Consider the following 13,913-nt stretch of genomic DNA (forward strand, 5'->3'; position numbering starts at 1 on the left):
CAGAGGGATGGAGCCAGTTCAGAAAGGGGGGTGATTAGGAGGCCATGATGGGTCAAGACCAGGGGGGGAATCAGGCCAGGATACTGGGGTAACACCCCTACTCTTCTCCAGAAACACCCCGGGATTGTTAATGAGCACAGAGAGTCAGGACCTTGGTTTGACGTCTCATCTGAAGGACGGTGCCTGTTTACAGTCCAGTGTCCCCTGTCACTATACTGGGGCATCAGGACCCACACAGACCGCAGGGTGAGAGCGCCCACTGCTGGCCCCACTCACACCTCTCCCAGCAGCAACTTTGGGGGGGGAGGGAAAAAACCAAAAGCTAAACAGATTTTTTTTAAAAGTTTTTTATTGATGCTTAACAAAAGAACAAAAATTACAAGCTTCAGTCCAGACTGGGGTCTGGGGTACCTCAGCTTCAGTCCAGTCCAGTTTGGGGCCCCTCAGCTTTAGTCCAGTCCAGTATGGGGCCCCTCAGCTCCAGTCCAACCTGGTGTCCCTCAGCTCCAGTGCAGTCCAGACTGGGGTCCCTCAGCTTTGGTCTAGCACAGACTGGGGTCCCTCAGCTTCGGTCCAGCACAGTCTGGTGTCCCTCAGCTTTGGCCCAGCAAAGACTGGGGTCCCTCAGCTTCGGTCCAGCACAGTCTGGGGTCCCTCAGCTCCAGTCCAGTCCAGTCTGGTGTCTCTCAGCTCCGGTCCAGTCCACTCTGGGGCCCCTCAGCTCCAGTCCAGTCCAGTCTGGTGTCTCTCAGCTCCGGTCCAGTCCAGTCTGGTGTCCCTAGGCTCCAGTCCAGTCATCTGGTGTCCCTCAGCTCCAGTCCAGTCCAGTCCAGTCCAGTCCAGATCTTAGCTGGCACAGAACCAGGAAAGGAACCTGGAAAGAATATTGTTATTGCAGGTGTGAGGGACACAGACACAGACGTCACCATGACATCAAACAGCAAGAGGAGACTCCTCCTTGAATCACAGACACGACCGGGCGGCGCCCCCCTGTCTGCTCACCTGCACCTCCTCTTCCTCTTCTTGTCCTTCCCGGCAGCCTGCTCCTCCTCTCCCTCGCTCTTCCTCTCCTGATCCACGGTCTCCGCCGCCTCCATCGGTTCGTCCTGATCATCTCTCTCCACTGACACGCAGCTCAGGGAGTTTAAAAAGACGCACCAGCGCTTCTGAAGCAGAGACAGGAGTGTCACTTTAAGAGTCGGACTGGACACTCCAGGACATGAACACTGCACTGAGAGAGAGAGAGGGGTTCATACAGACACATGACTGGACACTGACTGGACACTGGACAGGAGTAAAGAGAGGATCAGAGCATTACCCACCTTCTTTTTCTTCTGTCTCACAGGAGGTGGTGATTGGACCTCCTCCAGCTGGAGTCCGAGGAGGGAGAGAGGGGGCAGGAGAGGGACAGCACAGGGAGAGAAAGAGAGAGACAGGTGAGTCAAGTGTCCCAAGAGTACAGAGACTCTGCTGAGATCACACTCGCAGTGAGTGACACCGACACTAACCAGCCTCAGGACAGCAGTGCTAGAGCACCACAACCCAGACTCAACCACATCACAGCACAGATCAAACAGCAATATCTCACACACTGGGACACACACAAACACAACATAAACTGGAATGCTACAGAACCTTAAACAGACAATACACACTAGCTGAATATTTGACCAAAATAAAAATTAACAAACAGAAACAGACCCTGACGAAGTACAGGCTCAGTGACCACAACCTGGCCATAGAAACTGGGCGACACAGGCAGACCTGGCTGCCCAGAGAGGACAGGCTGTGCTCCCACTGCCAGCGGGGAGAAATAGAGACAGAGGTGCACTTCCTACTGCACTGTGACAGATACTCTGGGATTAGAGAAACATTCTTCCCGAAATTCAGAAATCTAATCCCAGAGTTCCCACACCTTCCAGAATCACAACGGGTCCCAATCCTACTGGAAGAGGGAGGAGGGAACTCAGTTGATCTGGCAGCCCAGTATGTGATCTCCTGTCACAGCCTGAGGAACAGTGAGTCTGTCTCCCAATAATGCTCCAGCCGCCTACAGTATATGTCAATATTTTATAATATACCTTTGTTTCAAATGTCTGTAACATGTCTGCTTTACGCAGAGAGTGGCGGGGGTTGGATGTCAAGGCCTGACGATACCGCATTACGCAGAGAGTGGAGGGGTGGGATGTCAGGGCCTGACGACACTGCTTTATGCAGAGAATGGAGGGGTGGGTGTCAGGGCCATACGAAACTTCTTTATTCAGAGAGTGGAGGGGGTGGGATGTCAGGGCCATACAACAGTGCTTTACACAGAGAGTGGTGGGGGTGAGATGTCAGGGCCATATGACACTGCTTTACACAGAGAGTGGTGGGGCTAGGATGTCAGGGCCATATGACACTGCTCTACACAGAGAGTGGTGGGGGTGGGATGTCAGGGCTTGACGACACTGCTTTATGCAGAGAGTGGAGGGGTGGGATGTCAGGGCTATACGACAGTGCTTTCGGCAGAGAGTGGAGGGGTGGGATGTCAGGGCTATACGACAGTGCTTTCGGCAGAGAGTGGTGGGGGTGTGATGTCAGGGCCATAGGACACTTCTTTACGCAGGGAGTGGCAGGGGTGATCAGGGCCTGACGATACTACTTTACACAGTTAGTGGTGGGGGTGGGATGTCAGGGCCATATGACACTTCTTTACGCAGAGAGTGGTAGGGCTTGACGACACTGCTTTATGCAAGAAATGGAGGGGTGGGTGTCAAGGCTATACGACAGTGCTTTCCGCAGAGAGTGGTGGGGGTGTGATGTCAGGGCCATTCAACAGTGCTTTACACAGAGAGTGGTGGGGGTGAGATGTCAGGGCCATATGACACTGGTTTACACAGAGAGTGGCGGGGGTGGGATATCAGGGCCTGACAACACTGCTTAATGCAGAGTGTGGAGGGGTGGGTGTCAGGGTTATACGGCAGTGCTTTACGCAGAGAGTGGTGGGGGTGTGATGTCAGGGCCATACGACAGTGCTTTACACAGAGAGTGGCGGGGGAGGGATATCAGGGCTTGACAACACTGCTTTATGTAGAGAGTGGAGGGGAGGGTTTCAGGGCCATAAGACACTGCTTTATGCAGAGAGTGGAGGGATTGGTGTCAGGGCCATATGACACTACTTTACACAGAGAGTGGTGGGAGTGGGATGTCAGGCCCTGACGATACTACTTTACGTAGACAGTGGCGGGGGTGGGATGTCAGGGCCTGACGACACTGCTTTATTCAAAGAGTGGAGGGGTGGGTGTCAGGGCTATACGACAGTGCTTAATGCAGAGAGTGGAGGGTTGGGTGTCAGGGCTATACAACAGTGCTTTCCGCAGAGAGTGGTGGGGGTGTGATGTCAGGGTCATCCGACACTTCTTTACGCAGGGAGTGGCAGGGGTGGGATGTCAGGGCCTGACGATACTTATTTACGCAGAGAGTGGCAGGGGTGGGATGTCAGGGCCTGAAGATACTGCTTTTCGGAGAGAGCGGAGGAGGTGGGATACGACCTCTCAGTGGGGCCAGCAGGGGGCACTCACCCTGTGGTCTGTGTGGGTCTTAATGCCCCAGTGTAGTGACGGGGGACACGATCTGGCCCACCAGCGACGAGCAGGTTACCAGATCTAGACAAAGGGGGCAACTCTTAGTCGTATGAGCTTAGTCACACATCGCAGCGATTAAAAAAACAAAACAAACATATTATGTCTGTTACTAACGACTTTTTTTTCCTACATTGAAAGTCTCTTTCCCGGGTGATTTTCTAGCGCGACTGGGGCTCTTCATTTCTCCTCGGTGTCTCATCGCGGGCGGATTTGAAACAGACCACAGAAGGTGGTCACACACTATATTATTATTGAGAGACAGGCTCACTGTACCTCAGGCTGGGACAGTAGATCACACTGTATTATTATTATTAATATTATTGAGAGTCTGGCTCACTGTTCCCCAGGCTGGGACAGGAGATCCCACACTGTATTATTATTATTGAGAGACAGGCTTACTCTCTGTTCCTCAAGCTGAGACAGGACATCACATACTGTATTATTATTGATTGACAGGCTCACTGTTCCTCAGGCTGGGACAGGAGATCACACACTGTATTATTATTATTGAGAGACAAGCTCACTGTCTGTTCCTCAGGCTGGGACAGAGGATCACACACTGTATTATTATTATTTAGAGACAGGCTCACTGTCTGTTCCCCAGGCTGGGTCAGGAGCTCACACAGTATTATTATAATTATTGAGAGACAGTCTCACTGTCTGTTCCTCAGTCTGGGACAGGAGATCACACACTGTATTATTATTATTGAGAGACAGGCTCACTGTCTGTTCCCCAGGCTGGGACAGTAGATCACACTGTATTATTATTATTGAGAGTCTGGCTCACTGTTCCCCAGGCTGGGACAGGAGATCCCACACTGTATTATTATTATTTAGAGACAGACTCACTGTCTTTTCCTCGGTCTGGGACAGATGGTCACACACTGTATTATTATTGAGACAGGCTCACTGTCTGTTCCTCAATCTGGGACAGTAGATCACATTGTATTATTATTATTTATATTATTGAGAGTCTGGCACTCTGTTCCCCAGGCTGGGACAGGAGATCCCACACTGTATTATTATTATTTTGAGACAGGCTCACTGTTTGTTCCTCAGGCTGGGACAGGAGATCACACACTGTATTATTATTATTGAGAGAGAGGCTCACTGTCTGTTCATCAGACTGGGACAGGAGATCCCACACTGAATTATTATTATTGAGAGACAGGCTTACTCTCTGTTCCTCAGGCTGGGACAGAGGATCACAAACTGTATTATTATTGAGAGACAGGCTCACTCTCTGTTCCTCAGGCTGGGACAGGAGATCACACATTGGCTTGTTATTGAGAGGCAGGCTCACTGTCTCTTCCTCAGGCTGGGACAGGAGATCACACGCTGTATTATTATTATTGAGAGATAGGCTCACTGTCTGTTCCTCAGGCTGGGACAGGAGATCACACGCTGTATTATTATTATTGAGACACAGGCTCACTGTCTGTTTCTCAGGCTGGGACAGGAGATCACACACTGTATTATTATTATTGACAGATAGGCTCACTGTGTCTTCGCTTGGGCTTGAATAGGAGATCACACACTGGATTATTATTATTGAGAGACAGGCTCACTGTCTGTTCCTCAGGAAGATCTAAAGGTCCCTGGTTCGATCCCGGGTTTCGGCATCTTGTTTCATCGCGCCCTTTGTTCCTCTCTCCAGTGCCCCCTGCCTAAAGTGACGCGTCCCTTTCTCAGCCCGAAACGAAAGCGAGACACCAGCAGCAGTCCCTGCAGGTTTCTGTAGTGTAGCGGCTATCACGTTCGCCTAACACACGAAAGATCCCGGGTTCGAGACCGGGTTGAAGCAGCCTCGTTTTGCACGCTCCTGTACTTCACAGAGGTCTTGACCGACCGGTCATTTGTTCCCAATGTATTTCCGGTGCCTTCGTGCACTCTTGTACCAAACGCACGTTCCTTCTGTACGCGGAGCCGATCATTTGCAATTGGGCTGTGCCCACAGACCAGGACGAGCTCTGTCGGCTCAAAAGCAGCGCAAGACCTGCAAGAACAACAGAAAGATTAGCATCCAGCGGGGGCCTCTTAGTGAGCCCAAGAGCTCATCAAGAATCGGCTCCAGCAACAGGGCTGGACGCATTGTTCCATTCTCCGACCACTCTCGGTGTAAACAAGTCCCTCCTGGTCTCTGCTTGAAATGCACTTTCCTGCGTTTGCTTTGGTGTAACTGGCTTCCCCTGCATGGGCGAATGTGAAGAAGATCCTTAGTAAGTCATTGAAGAAAACCGAGAAGAGGTCGGAGTGGCCTCTGTCGTTCATCAACGATCCAGTCAGGCAGTACTCCTCTGCAAAGCGCCGTTCGTTCACATCGATTGGCTTTTTTTTTGCCTTCATTCGTGCGAGTAGTAAAAGCAGACGCCCCTATTCTGCCGTGACCCGGATTCGAACCAGGGTTGTTGCGGCCACAACGCAAAGTACTGACCACTATACGATCACAGCGAGTTACCGAGACACACGCGGCAGGGCGGAAAGGGCTGTGCTCTCTTCGTGTGACATAATTCGGAAAAGTCCTGACGTTGCATTTCAACTGAGCCCCAGTATACATCGACCCTTCGACACTCTGAGTGACAACTCTCTTGCGTGTTTTCTCATATTTATGTAGTTTGCTTGCATGATGCCGGGAACCGCATGGTTGTTCGCTGCCATATAGTCTAGCGGTTAGGGTTCCTGGTTTTCACCCAGGCGGTTCGACTCGGTTTTGCCTCCTGCTTTCCAAAAGATCAGCACCGTGTACGAAAGAGCCGTTTTAAAACTACTCGAACGTGCAAAACGTGCGAGAAGAGGGGGCGCTTGTTTCCAACCGAAACTTCTCGCGTGTGAGACGAGCTGATCATCGCTGTGGGAGGGTTACTCTGGTAGACAGTGCTGACCTTCGGCAATAGGATTTATAGTCTCCAAGATGATATTTGCACTTTCTGGAGAGGCGATTTTCTCCACTTCAGTAGCCCGATTTCGTCGATTGCGTGGAGAGGACTGTAGAATGTGGCGCCGCCTTTCCTGCTCCGTCCATGACAGGCGTGCTGGTCTCTGGAGAGAGAGCACGGTCCATCAGCGCACTCCAATAAAGGCACTGGAAGCAGCTGAATCGCATTGGCGAAGCTCAGCGCTGGGCCGCTGGGCACGTCTTACCACCGTTTCCGTAGTGTAGTGGTTCTCACGTTCGCCTCACACGCGAAAGGTCCCCGGCTCGAAACTGGGCGGAAACAGACATCTTTTGTCGCCAGGCACAAAAGGGGATTGGGGATTCGCCTAGCGCTGTGATCGAACAGACCAACTCACCTCTTAGTGTGGCGGGATCTGCACAGTGCACGTCCAGCGCATCCTGCTTTCACTTCAATGCGCGTCCTGATGTACCCCGGTCTCCCGCGTGACAGCTGGGGACAGGTGACAGGTTGACAGGTCCTATACTAACGAGGAAGACATCGCTCTCTCCGACCCCCGGCATCGTGTCCCGACCAACCGTGCTGGAAGCCGACGCGTGCTGTGATCCCTTCACGGAGCAGAAATGACAACCGAGGAGCCGAGAGATCATTTCAGCATTTCGCGTCTGAACGGAAAACACAAACGACCAACTCGGAATGACTTGCCTTTGACACTTTTCAAAGCGTTCTTTGTAAGAAGCTCTAATTGTAATTATTTCAAGTGCTTTGCGAAGCCACCTTTGGAACCATTATATAAAATAGTTTATCCTAAAACCTTGAAGCTTTAATAGGGCATTGCAGTAGGGCTAAAAATTAATAGTGTTAGTGGGCCAGCAGGATTTGTGCAAATTATAGGTAGTCACAACGGGAGACCAGGATTCACTTGAAATTCATGACATGGGACACTGAAACAGGGGAGAGGCTTTGTGTAGTAAGCGTTCAGTCTCAATCTACACAGTCTGTGCTGCTGGTAGAGGTGGTTGTGAACACCTGTCTTCCCAGTCAAGTGCTGGGATCTCCAATTTCAATCCTAATACTTCCCGTGACTGTCCAATACTGTGAAACCAACACCCATAAGACAAGACCTCCAAGATTCTAACTGTACCTTTATTCACTGATGTTTGGGCACCAGAATTGTTCCTCTGCTAAGGAAGGGAAGGCCTACTTTACACCAAGCCCCTGTTGACAATCCCTTCCTTGTGTTTCTTTTAGTCAGTTTGTGCAGCCTAGAATAGGACACCAGATCTCACTCTTACTGGGCACTACAGTAGCAACTGACACTCCATAAGCACTACCCCTCTCGGAAATGGGAGGACTGCCAGTATATTGAACACCTGTCTCTCCCCCAATAAAAAAGTCACAATGACCTGCCCAAGGAATAGTGCGGCCATCTTCCCCCAGTACAACGCTTTATTACTCCAGCCATTTTCAGTCCTCATTGGCAGCAATATGGGAAGCATTCTTGAAAGGGGAACCCCCCCCACAAATACTTCCATTGATTAATGGGTCTCACTTCCCTTGAATTCCTCCACCCCATTCAAACCTATAAACCATAAAGAAACAAGGGCAGGCAGAAGGGTCTTTCACAGCTTTATTGAGATGTTGCCATTACAAGGCAAGTGGAGGCAGGAGAGTCACAAGGGCCAGGCTGGAGCCTTCATTCAGGCACCTGGGGAGGAAGGAGAACAATCCAGCTACACTGCAGGACACCACCCCTACAGGAGCTCCTCCTGCCAGACCCTACCTCTCCACTGGCCAACATCTCCAAAGTCCTCTGCTCCCTCCACATCCTCACTGGTGCTCTCAGCATCTTCACTGGAGCTCTGAGGGTCTCCTTCCTCATCTTCAGTCCAGTCAGCTCCCACATCCAGAGGAGCTTCTACTGGTGCCACAGCCACCCGACTTCTGGTCACCAGGCTCCTGGTACCTGTGGACAAGCAGCACCCAGGAGTGAGGGATCTGCTATACCCAGAGACCCACAGTCTACTCATCTACACAGTCCTTTTGTCCAGCACGGGATCATTCCTCAGTTGTCCAAGCATGGTTGTCTCTTGGGCAGAGATGCATCCACAAGGGATAGAGAACCAGACCCACCTTCATTCCGGCTGCCAGCACACCTGGACTCACAGCAGGCACAGACCTCATGGTCACCATACAGCTCCTCCCACCTGGAGGAGAGGAGGAGGACAGGTGAGGCCTAAACCTGGCATGTCCCAGAGCACCCTCAGCAGGCTTCTTGCAGAAGTACCTCTTAGCCTCCCTGTTGTAGGTGCAGGACTTGGTCCCTGGTGTTGCTTTAGCAGGAGCCACAGCCATGACACAGTGCATGTACAGCTCAGTCACTTCATGCTGCAAGAGGGAAGGTCACAGCATTAAGGGATCAAGGCCAATAGAGGGACAGAGAAAGACCTTCTGCCATCAGTGAAGGCAAGCTGGCAGCTCTAGGCACTAGAGCTGCCACAGTCTGGTTCACATCTAGATCATGGATGGAAAAGCAGACAATGGATCAGTAGAGCGAGAAGGCTGAGCAGCCTTTGAGAGCAGTACCTTCCTGGACAGCTTCTTCTGGAAGAGGAAGGCATCAATTGTGAAGCGGAGCACATCCTTCTGCTTGGAGGGGACAAACCTGGACAGGCAGCCATCTGCCTTGCTGTCCACCATGCACCTGGGGACAAGGACAAGGATGAACCCCTGCAGGCTCTCGGGGCTCCTGCCCACCTCCCCTCCCAGAAGGGGCCGTACCCCAAGTTGTCGATCACGGGGAAACGGGGCTGGGAGTGCTGGTCTGGTTTCTCCGTTACGTAACACGAGTGGATGTATAGCCTCTGCTCCGCTGTGGCAAAGTAGGCAGTGGCCTGGAAGTACATGGGCTGACCCAGGAAGTACTCATCCTTGGGAGAGAGCCGGACCCAGTGGGCTGGAGAGAGAGGCAGCATTACACCTGCACACAGCACCCCCTGCAGGCAGGTGGAGCCACTCGCTCAAGCAGCTTACAGTTGGTGGTGAGCAGGACAAAGCTGTGCTTGTTCTTCAGGTCCTTGAAGAAGGTCCTTCTCCTGGCCCACGTGGGGACATAGCCAACCTTGTAGGAGTAGTGGAACCTGCAGGACAGAGGGGATGAGGGGCTTCTGGACACTTTCCCAGCAGCTTCTCAGCAGCAGCAGAGCCCTGCCTACCTGTTGTAGGAGCACTTGACAGGCACAGAGAAGGGAATGAAGCGATGCACAGGTGCACTGGAGGAGGGCGGGGCATAGCGGAGAGTGTTGGAGTACACCAGGCGGCCCTGGACAACCTGCAGGGTCACAGAGGAAGGGATATTCCCAGGAAAGGCAACCCCGACACTGGCCCTACTGCTCACATCGATACATTGCCTGTAGATGAAGACCCGCTTACCGATCGCTCGGTGCCGCACTCGTGAAGCCCGTAGATGAAGTAGAAGTAACTGCGTGTGGTTCGGCTGACGCTGCAGTTGCCCAAGGTCACCTCCGATGGCCGACAGCTGAAGCCGAACAGGAGCCGACTGACCCTCACGTACATCCTGCTGGAGTCGCACCACACAGCCACTCCTCGGGTGCCCCCGATGGCCGGGCGAGCCGGCTGCCGCCCTCGCTGGGGAGGAAACAGGACGCTCTTGATGTAGGCGGGTAAGGGGCGGCTGCCGGCTTCGGGCTTCATCTTCTCCTTGTCGAAGTAGGGCGAGTACGCGTCTCTGGACACGGGAAGGCGGCGGAAGTCGGGAGCTAAGGACCGCGAGTCGTTCTCGCTTGCAGACAGGTCTTCGGAGGGCGCATCTGCCAGGTTCAAATCCTCCGACTGGGCTGCGTCTTCAGGAGCCGGGAGGTCGGCCTGGAGCGCTAATTCCCGAGAGTCCCAGCCAGCCGGTCCGGCGGAGATCAGTGCGGGGAGCCCGGCCCCTGCGCACAGGCACAGCACAAAGAGAAACGAGCGCATCGCCAAATTGACGTCCCGCTAAACTGCTACAGAAGTAAGACACCTAAACCACCAAACTGTGTTGAAGCAAGAGAGCATAAAGTGTGAACGCGGTGACTAGGTTTTTATACTAGCAGGACTATGCTACCACACACATGGTCGCACTGCCGCTCAATCAACACAATCAATTACACACAGAGACCCGAATTGTTCTCAGCGTCTAATTAGAACCTGCTTCCAGTCTGAGGCGGGACTCTGTGAAGCCGCCTGAACACTTTCCCGTGTGTATCTGACCCCAGCGGAGGAGTTCCACGTAATTTCGACAGAATGAAATCATCCACACGTGTAAAATTTGCTCAGATTAATTTATTGTTCAATTCGTTTCTAATTTCCAAGGACAGTGTGTTAAACTCGCTGTCAGACAGAGTACGGAACATGCGACACGTCCGTCCACACTTTCTTTTATCGAGGGGGCTGTTCTATCAACACGTAATTTTACAATGATAATTTTACTAATTTTCATGTGTAATTGCATGTCATATTAAAATGTGAAATACAAGCATTTCTTTGCTTCCCAGTAAAGAAATACTGATCAGCTTGACATGTTCTGATAATAATTTGTCTGATTTCTCAGAGATTGCTTTTGCTTTTCGCAGCACTGAGAACCAATGGAAGCCCGTTTCCGCCAGGGAGTAAAAAAAACGCACTATGGTATCTCAGAATTGCGACCTAAAAACTCAGAATTTTGACTTTATATCTCACATTTGCGACTTCGAAATAGCCCCTATTTCATTGTCTGTCCTTTTGTTATTGTAACGGATTCGGGTTCTAGGGCTTGTGCCCTCGCCGCTCCCACCCTACTTCGTGCCTCACTGTATTGGCTTGAATCCAGGCCTTGCTAGCTGAGCTAAAGAACATTTTAGATATAAAGTCGGAGTTCTGAGTTACCAAGTCGCAATTTTGAGTTACTTAGTTGGAATTCTGCGATACCATAGCGCGTTTTTTTAACTCCCTGGCAGAAACGGGCTTTCATACATTTCAATTAGTCTGATCAGTGTAGGACAAGTTAATGTAGAACCATTGCTATGTCTGTCTCTTGTTTGTATATAAATGAATGTCTTTGACAACTTAATGTTAGTTTTTAATTTAGTTTTACGATGTAGGTCATGCGTTAACATATGCACAAGCATACAAAATGTCTCCCTCCTGATTCAGCTCATGCTCCATAGGAGAGAAGCGATTCCTCCTGCTTCTCGTACAATCATATTAGAACAGAAGCCCGTGTCGCCCAGCTCTGATTCAAGAGTGACTCGCATCTTCAGCCCTTTTTTTATTCGTGATCCTAATTTTCTTTAGTTATGATCAATATTGAACTTTTTCTAAATAAAACGACAATAATCAAACATACAAAGTATTAGGAGTTGACAGGGTGCCCCTTTGGAATAGTCGTCAGAAAATGTGAGAAAAGGAAAGTTACCTAAGCTCTCACACACAGCATTGGAGATTGGAATCTGATTGTAAAAAAAAAAAAAACTACCTGTCTCCCCTTCATTTAACGTTGCTGTTGTTTTTATTTTACATGTTGTTAGCATTTTAATGAATTGTTAAAAGATTGATACACAAATTGCTAAATAAGAAAAGGTAAAAACCCAACTGTAAGCAATTGACCATTCATATTCCTGAATTTTAAATCCATGTGTTTAAATCCCTGTGTTTAAATCCCTGTGTCCAAGTGCCTGGTGCAGCTATTTTGAAAGCAGAGTCTATGATTTATTGCGGAAGCGCATTGTTGCCACCCAGGAAAAAAATCTTAATTAATAAATACCAAATTATCTCCTAATTACGAGATAGCAACGATGTAATTTGTGTGTATGAACAACCTGTTACATTTGCAATGGCAGTACCTACAGGCTATCGAAAGGTTTGCTGGCACTGTGGGTTTAGTTTTCCTGACAATGTGCATGCTGAGAAATGCGCACGGACTGACTTTCTTCTCGCAATGAAAATGTTACCGTTTGTACCTCATGTAAACACAGTTCTAACTATTACCACACTCATATATATCCTGAATCAAGAACGAATGTGACCTAGAATCCATTGTACCGCTTCAAACTGAAAGTCAGATATGTAGTCTCAAAACTACATAACTCAGGATTTTTTTTCCCTTGATGGCAGCATTGGCTTCTGTTATTTAGATTCAACCACTGAAGAGGTTGGTTTTGTGTTTTTAGCTATTGAACATAACTGGTAAGTTTAAGTCAGTTCTTGTAACTCTTTCCGCTCGAAAGCGCTGTATTAATACCGGCGCACCTGTCTCCACAGGACATTTATTGCTGTTTCCAAACCAATGTACTGCAGCTTGTGGCCACGTGTTCCTGCTGTCAGCATGTGATACCATGTTCTTCCACCGCTAGAAATATTACTGCTCTAGTACAGGAGTAAAAAAAGAAACAAATGCAAACACCGTTTAGAAAAAACACACACGTCTCAGGCCTTAACCATGACAAGGATGGGACTTGAACCTAAACGAGCAGAGCACAATGGATTAGCAATCCAAAAAGTGACTCCTGTTTAATTTTCTTTTCGCTTGCTCGATTTGTAGTACGCACCTCAATCCTTACAACCGGCAAACAAAAGGGCTTCATGTACCACAGCATTCTGCTGCAGGTACGGTTTGCACCATGTATTGGGCGAACCCGAATGAAATATTTCAAATATGTGAAGAATTTCATGAAACCTGAAAAAAGAAGATCACAGCCAATGTCAACAATTCGGAGCCTGTAGGTAGCTTCAACAGAACAAAACGATCTGAAGCCGCAATTCTTGTGACACTCTACGCTGTTGCTATTACTGCTATATCTGCTGCCGTTGCTTAAAACTCTACTCAGCGGGCAAGTTAGTTGTACAAGGAATAGACTACTTTGAGCCGTCCAAATTCCATTATGTGAATTTCAGCTTTTTTTTAATTAATAACAGCATTAGTAGTACAATGCGTGCTCAGAAACGTTACTTATTAGCTTATGAAGCAATAGTGTTTCGACAATTTGCGGTCTTCAAAAAGTAAACGCTGAAGTTTTTATACTTCCTTGTGAGCAGATCACCTTTGATTTAGAAAAGGAAAACTTACTCCCCTGTTGCTTTCATTGCAATATCTGAATCGAGACCCAAGCGCTAAGAAAGCTGAAAAACGCAGAAGTCATAAACCCGATTTTAATTTAGATACACATTTTCTAATGCAGCCTTCATTACAAGACAGTCTATTTCTCGAAAGCGTGTTATGTAAAAAAGAGAAAAACGAAAATATGTGGATGACAATATTTAAAAGCTGAAGATTTTACTTTTGAGAAATTGTCATTTTATGTATCTAGACGCTTTTCAACCACTGCTTTTAGAACTTTGCTGTGCTTCCTGAATCATTTTCAGTGTT

The 13,913-nt window shown here is 49.3% G+C and overlaps 1 protein-coding gene across 1 annotated transcript; it reads right to left on the reverse strand.

Annotated features, from left to right (window-relative positions):
• Positions 1-8,133: 8,133 nt before the first annotated feature.
• LOC148670988 (zona pellucida sperm-binding protein 3-like) lies at positions 8,134-10,544 on the reverse strand. Its single transcript, XM_088633097.1, has 9 exons — positions 9,950-10,544; positions 9,733-9,848; positions 9,551-9,657; positions 9,299-9,473; positions 9,104-9,221; positions 8,805-8,905; positions 8,651-8,724; positions 8,301-8,483; positions 8,134-8,225 (listed from the first exon to the last, which is right to left on the reverse strand). The coding sequence occupies exons 1-9, from the start codon at positions 10,505-10,507 to the stop codon at positions 8,218-8,220; spliced, it is 1,440 nt and encodes a 479-aa protein (XP_088489223.1). The 5' UTR covers positions 10,508-10,544; the 3' UTR covers positions 8,134-8,217.
• Positions 10,545-13,913: the final 3,369 nt, after the last annotated feature.

Source organism: Lepisosteus platostomus, chromosome 5, assembly GCF_059453375.1.
Source record: "Lepisosteus platostomus isolate fLepPlt1 chromosome 5, fLepPlt1.hap1, whole genome shotgun sequence".
NCBI classification, from domain to species: domain Eukaryota; kingdom Metazoa; phylum Chordata; class Actinopteri; order Semionotiformes; family Lepisosteidae; genus Lepisosteus; species Lepisosteus platostomus.

Bases quoted from the DNA above. Each gene is read 5' to 3' on its own strand.
- LOC148670988 (XM_088633097.1), bottom strand. From the start codon at position 10,507: ATGCGCTCGTTTCTCTTTGTGCTGTGCCTGTGCGCAGGGGCCGGGCTC. The intron at 9,222-9,298 runs GTACGGCCCCTT...CCTTGTCCCCAG, and splicing joins CCCGTGATCGACAACTTGGG to GTGCATGGTGGACAGCAAGG. The intron at 8,906-9,103 runs GTACTGCTCTCA...TCCCTCTTGCAG, and splicing joins AGAAGAAGCTGTCCAGGAAG to CATGAAGTGACTGAGCTGTA.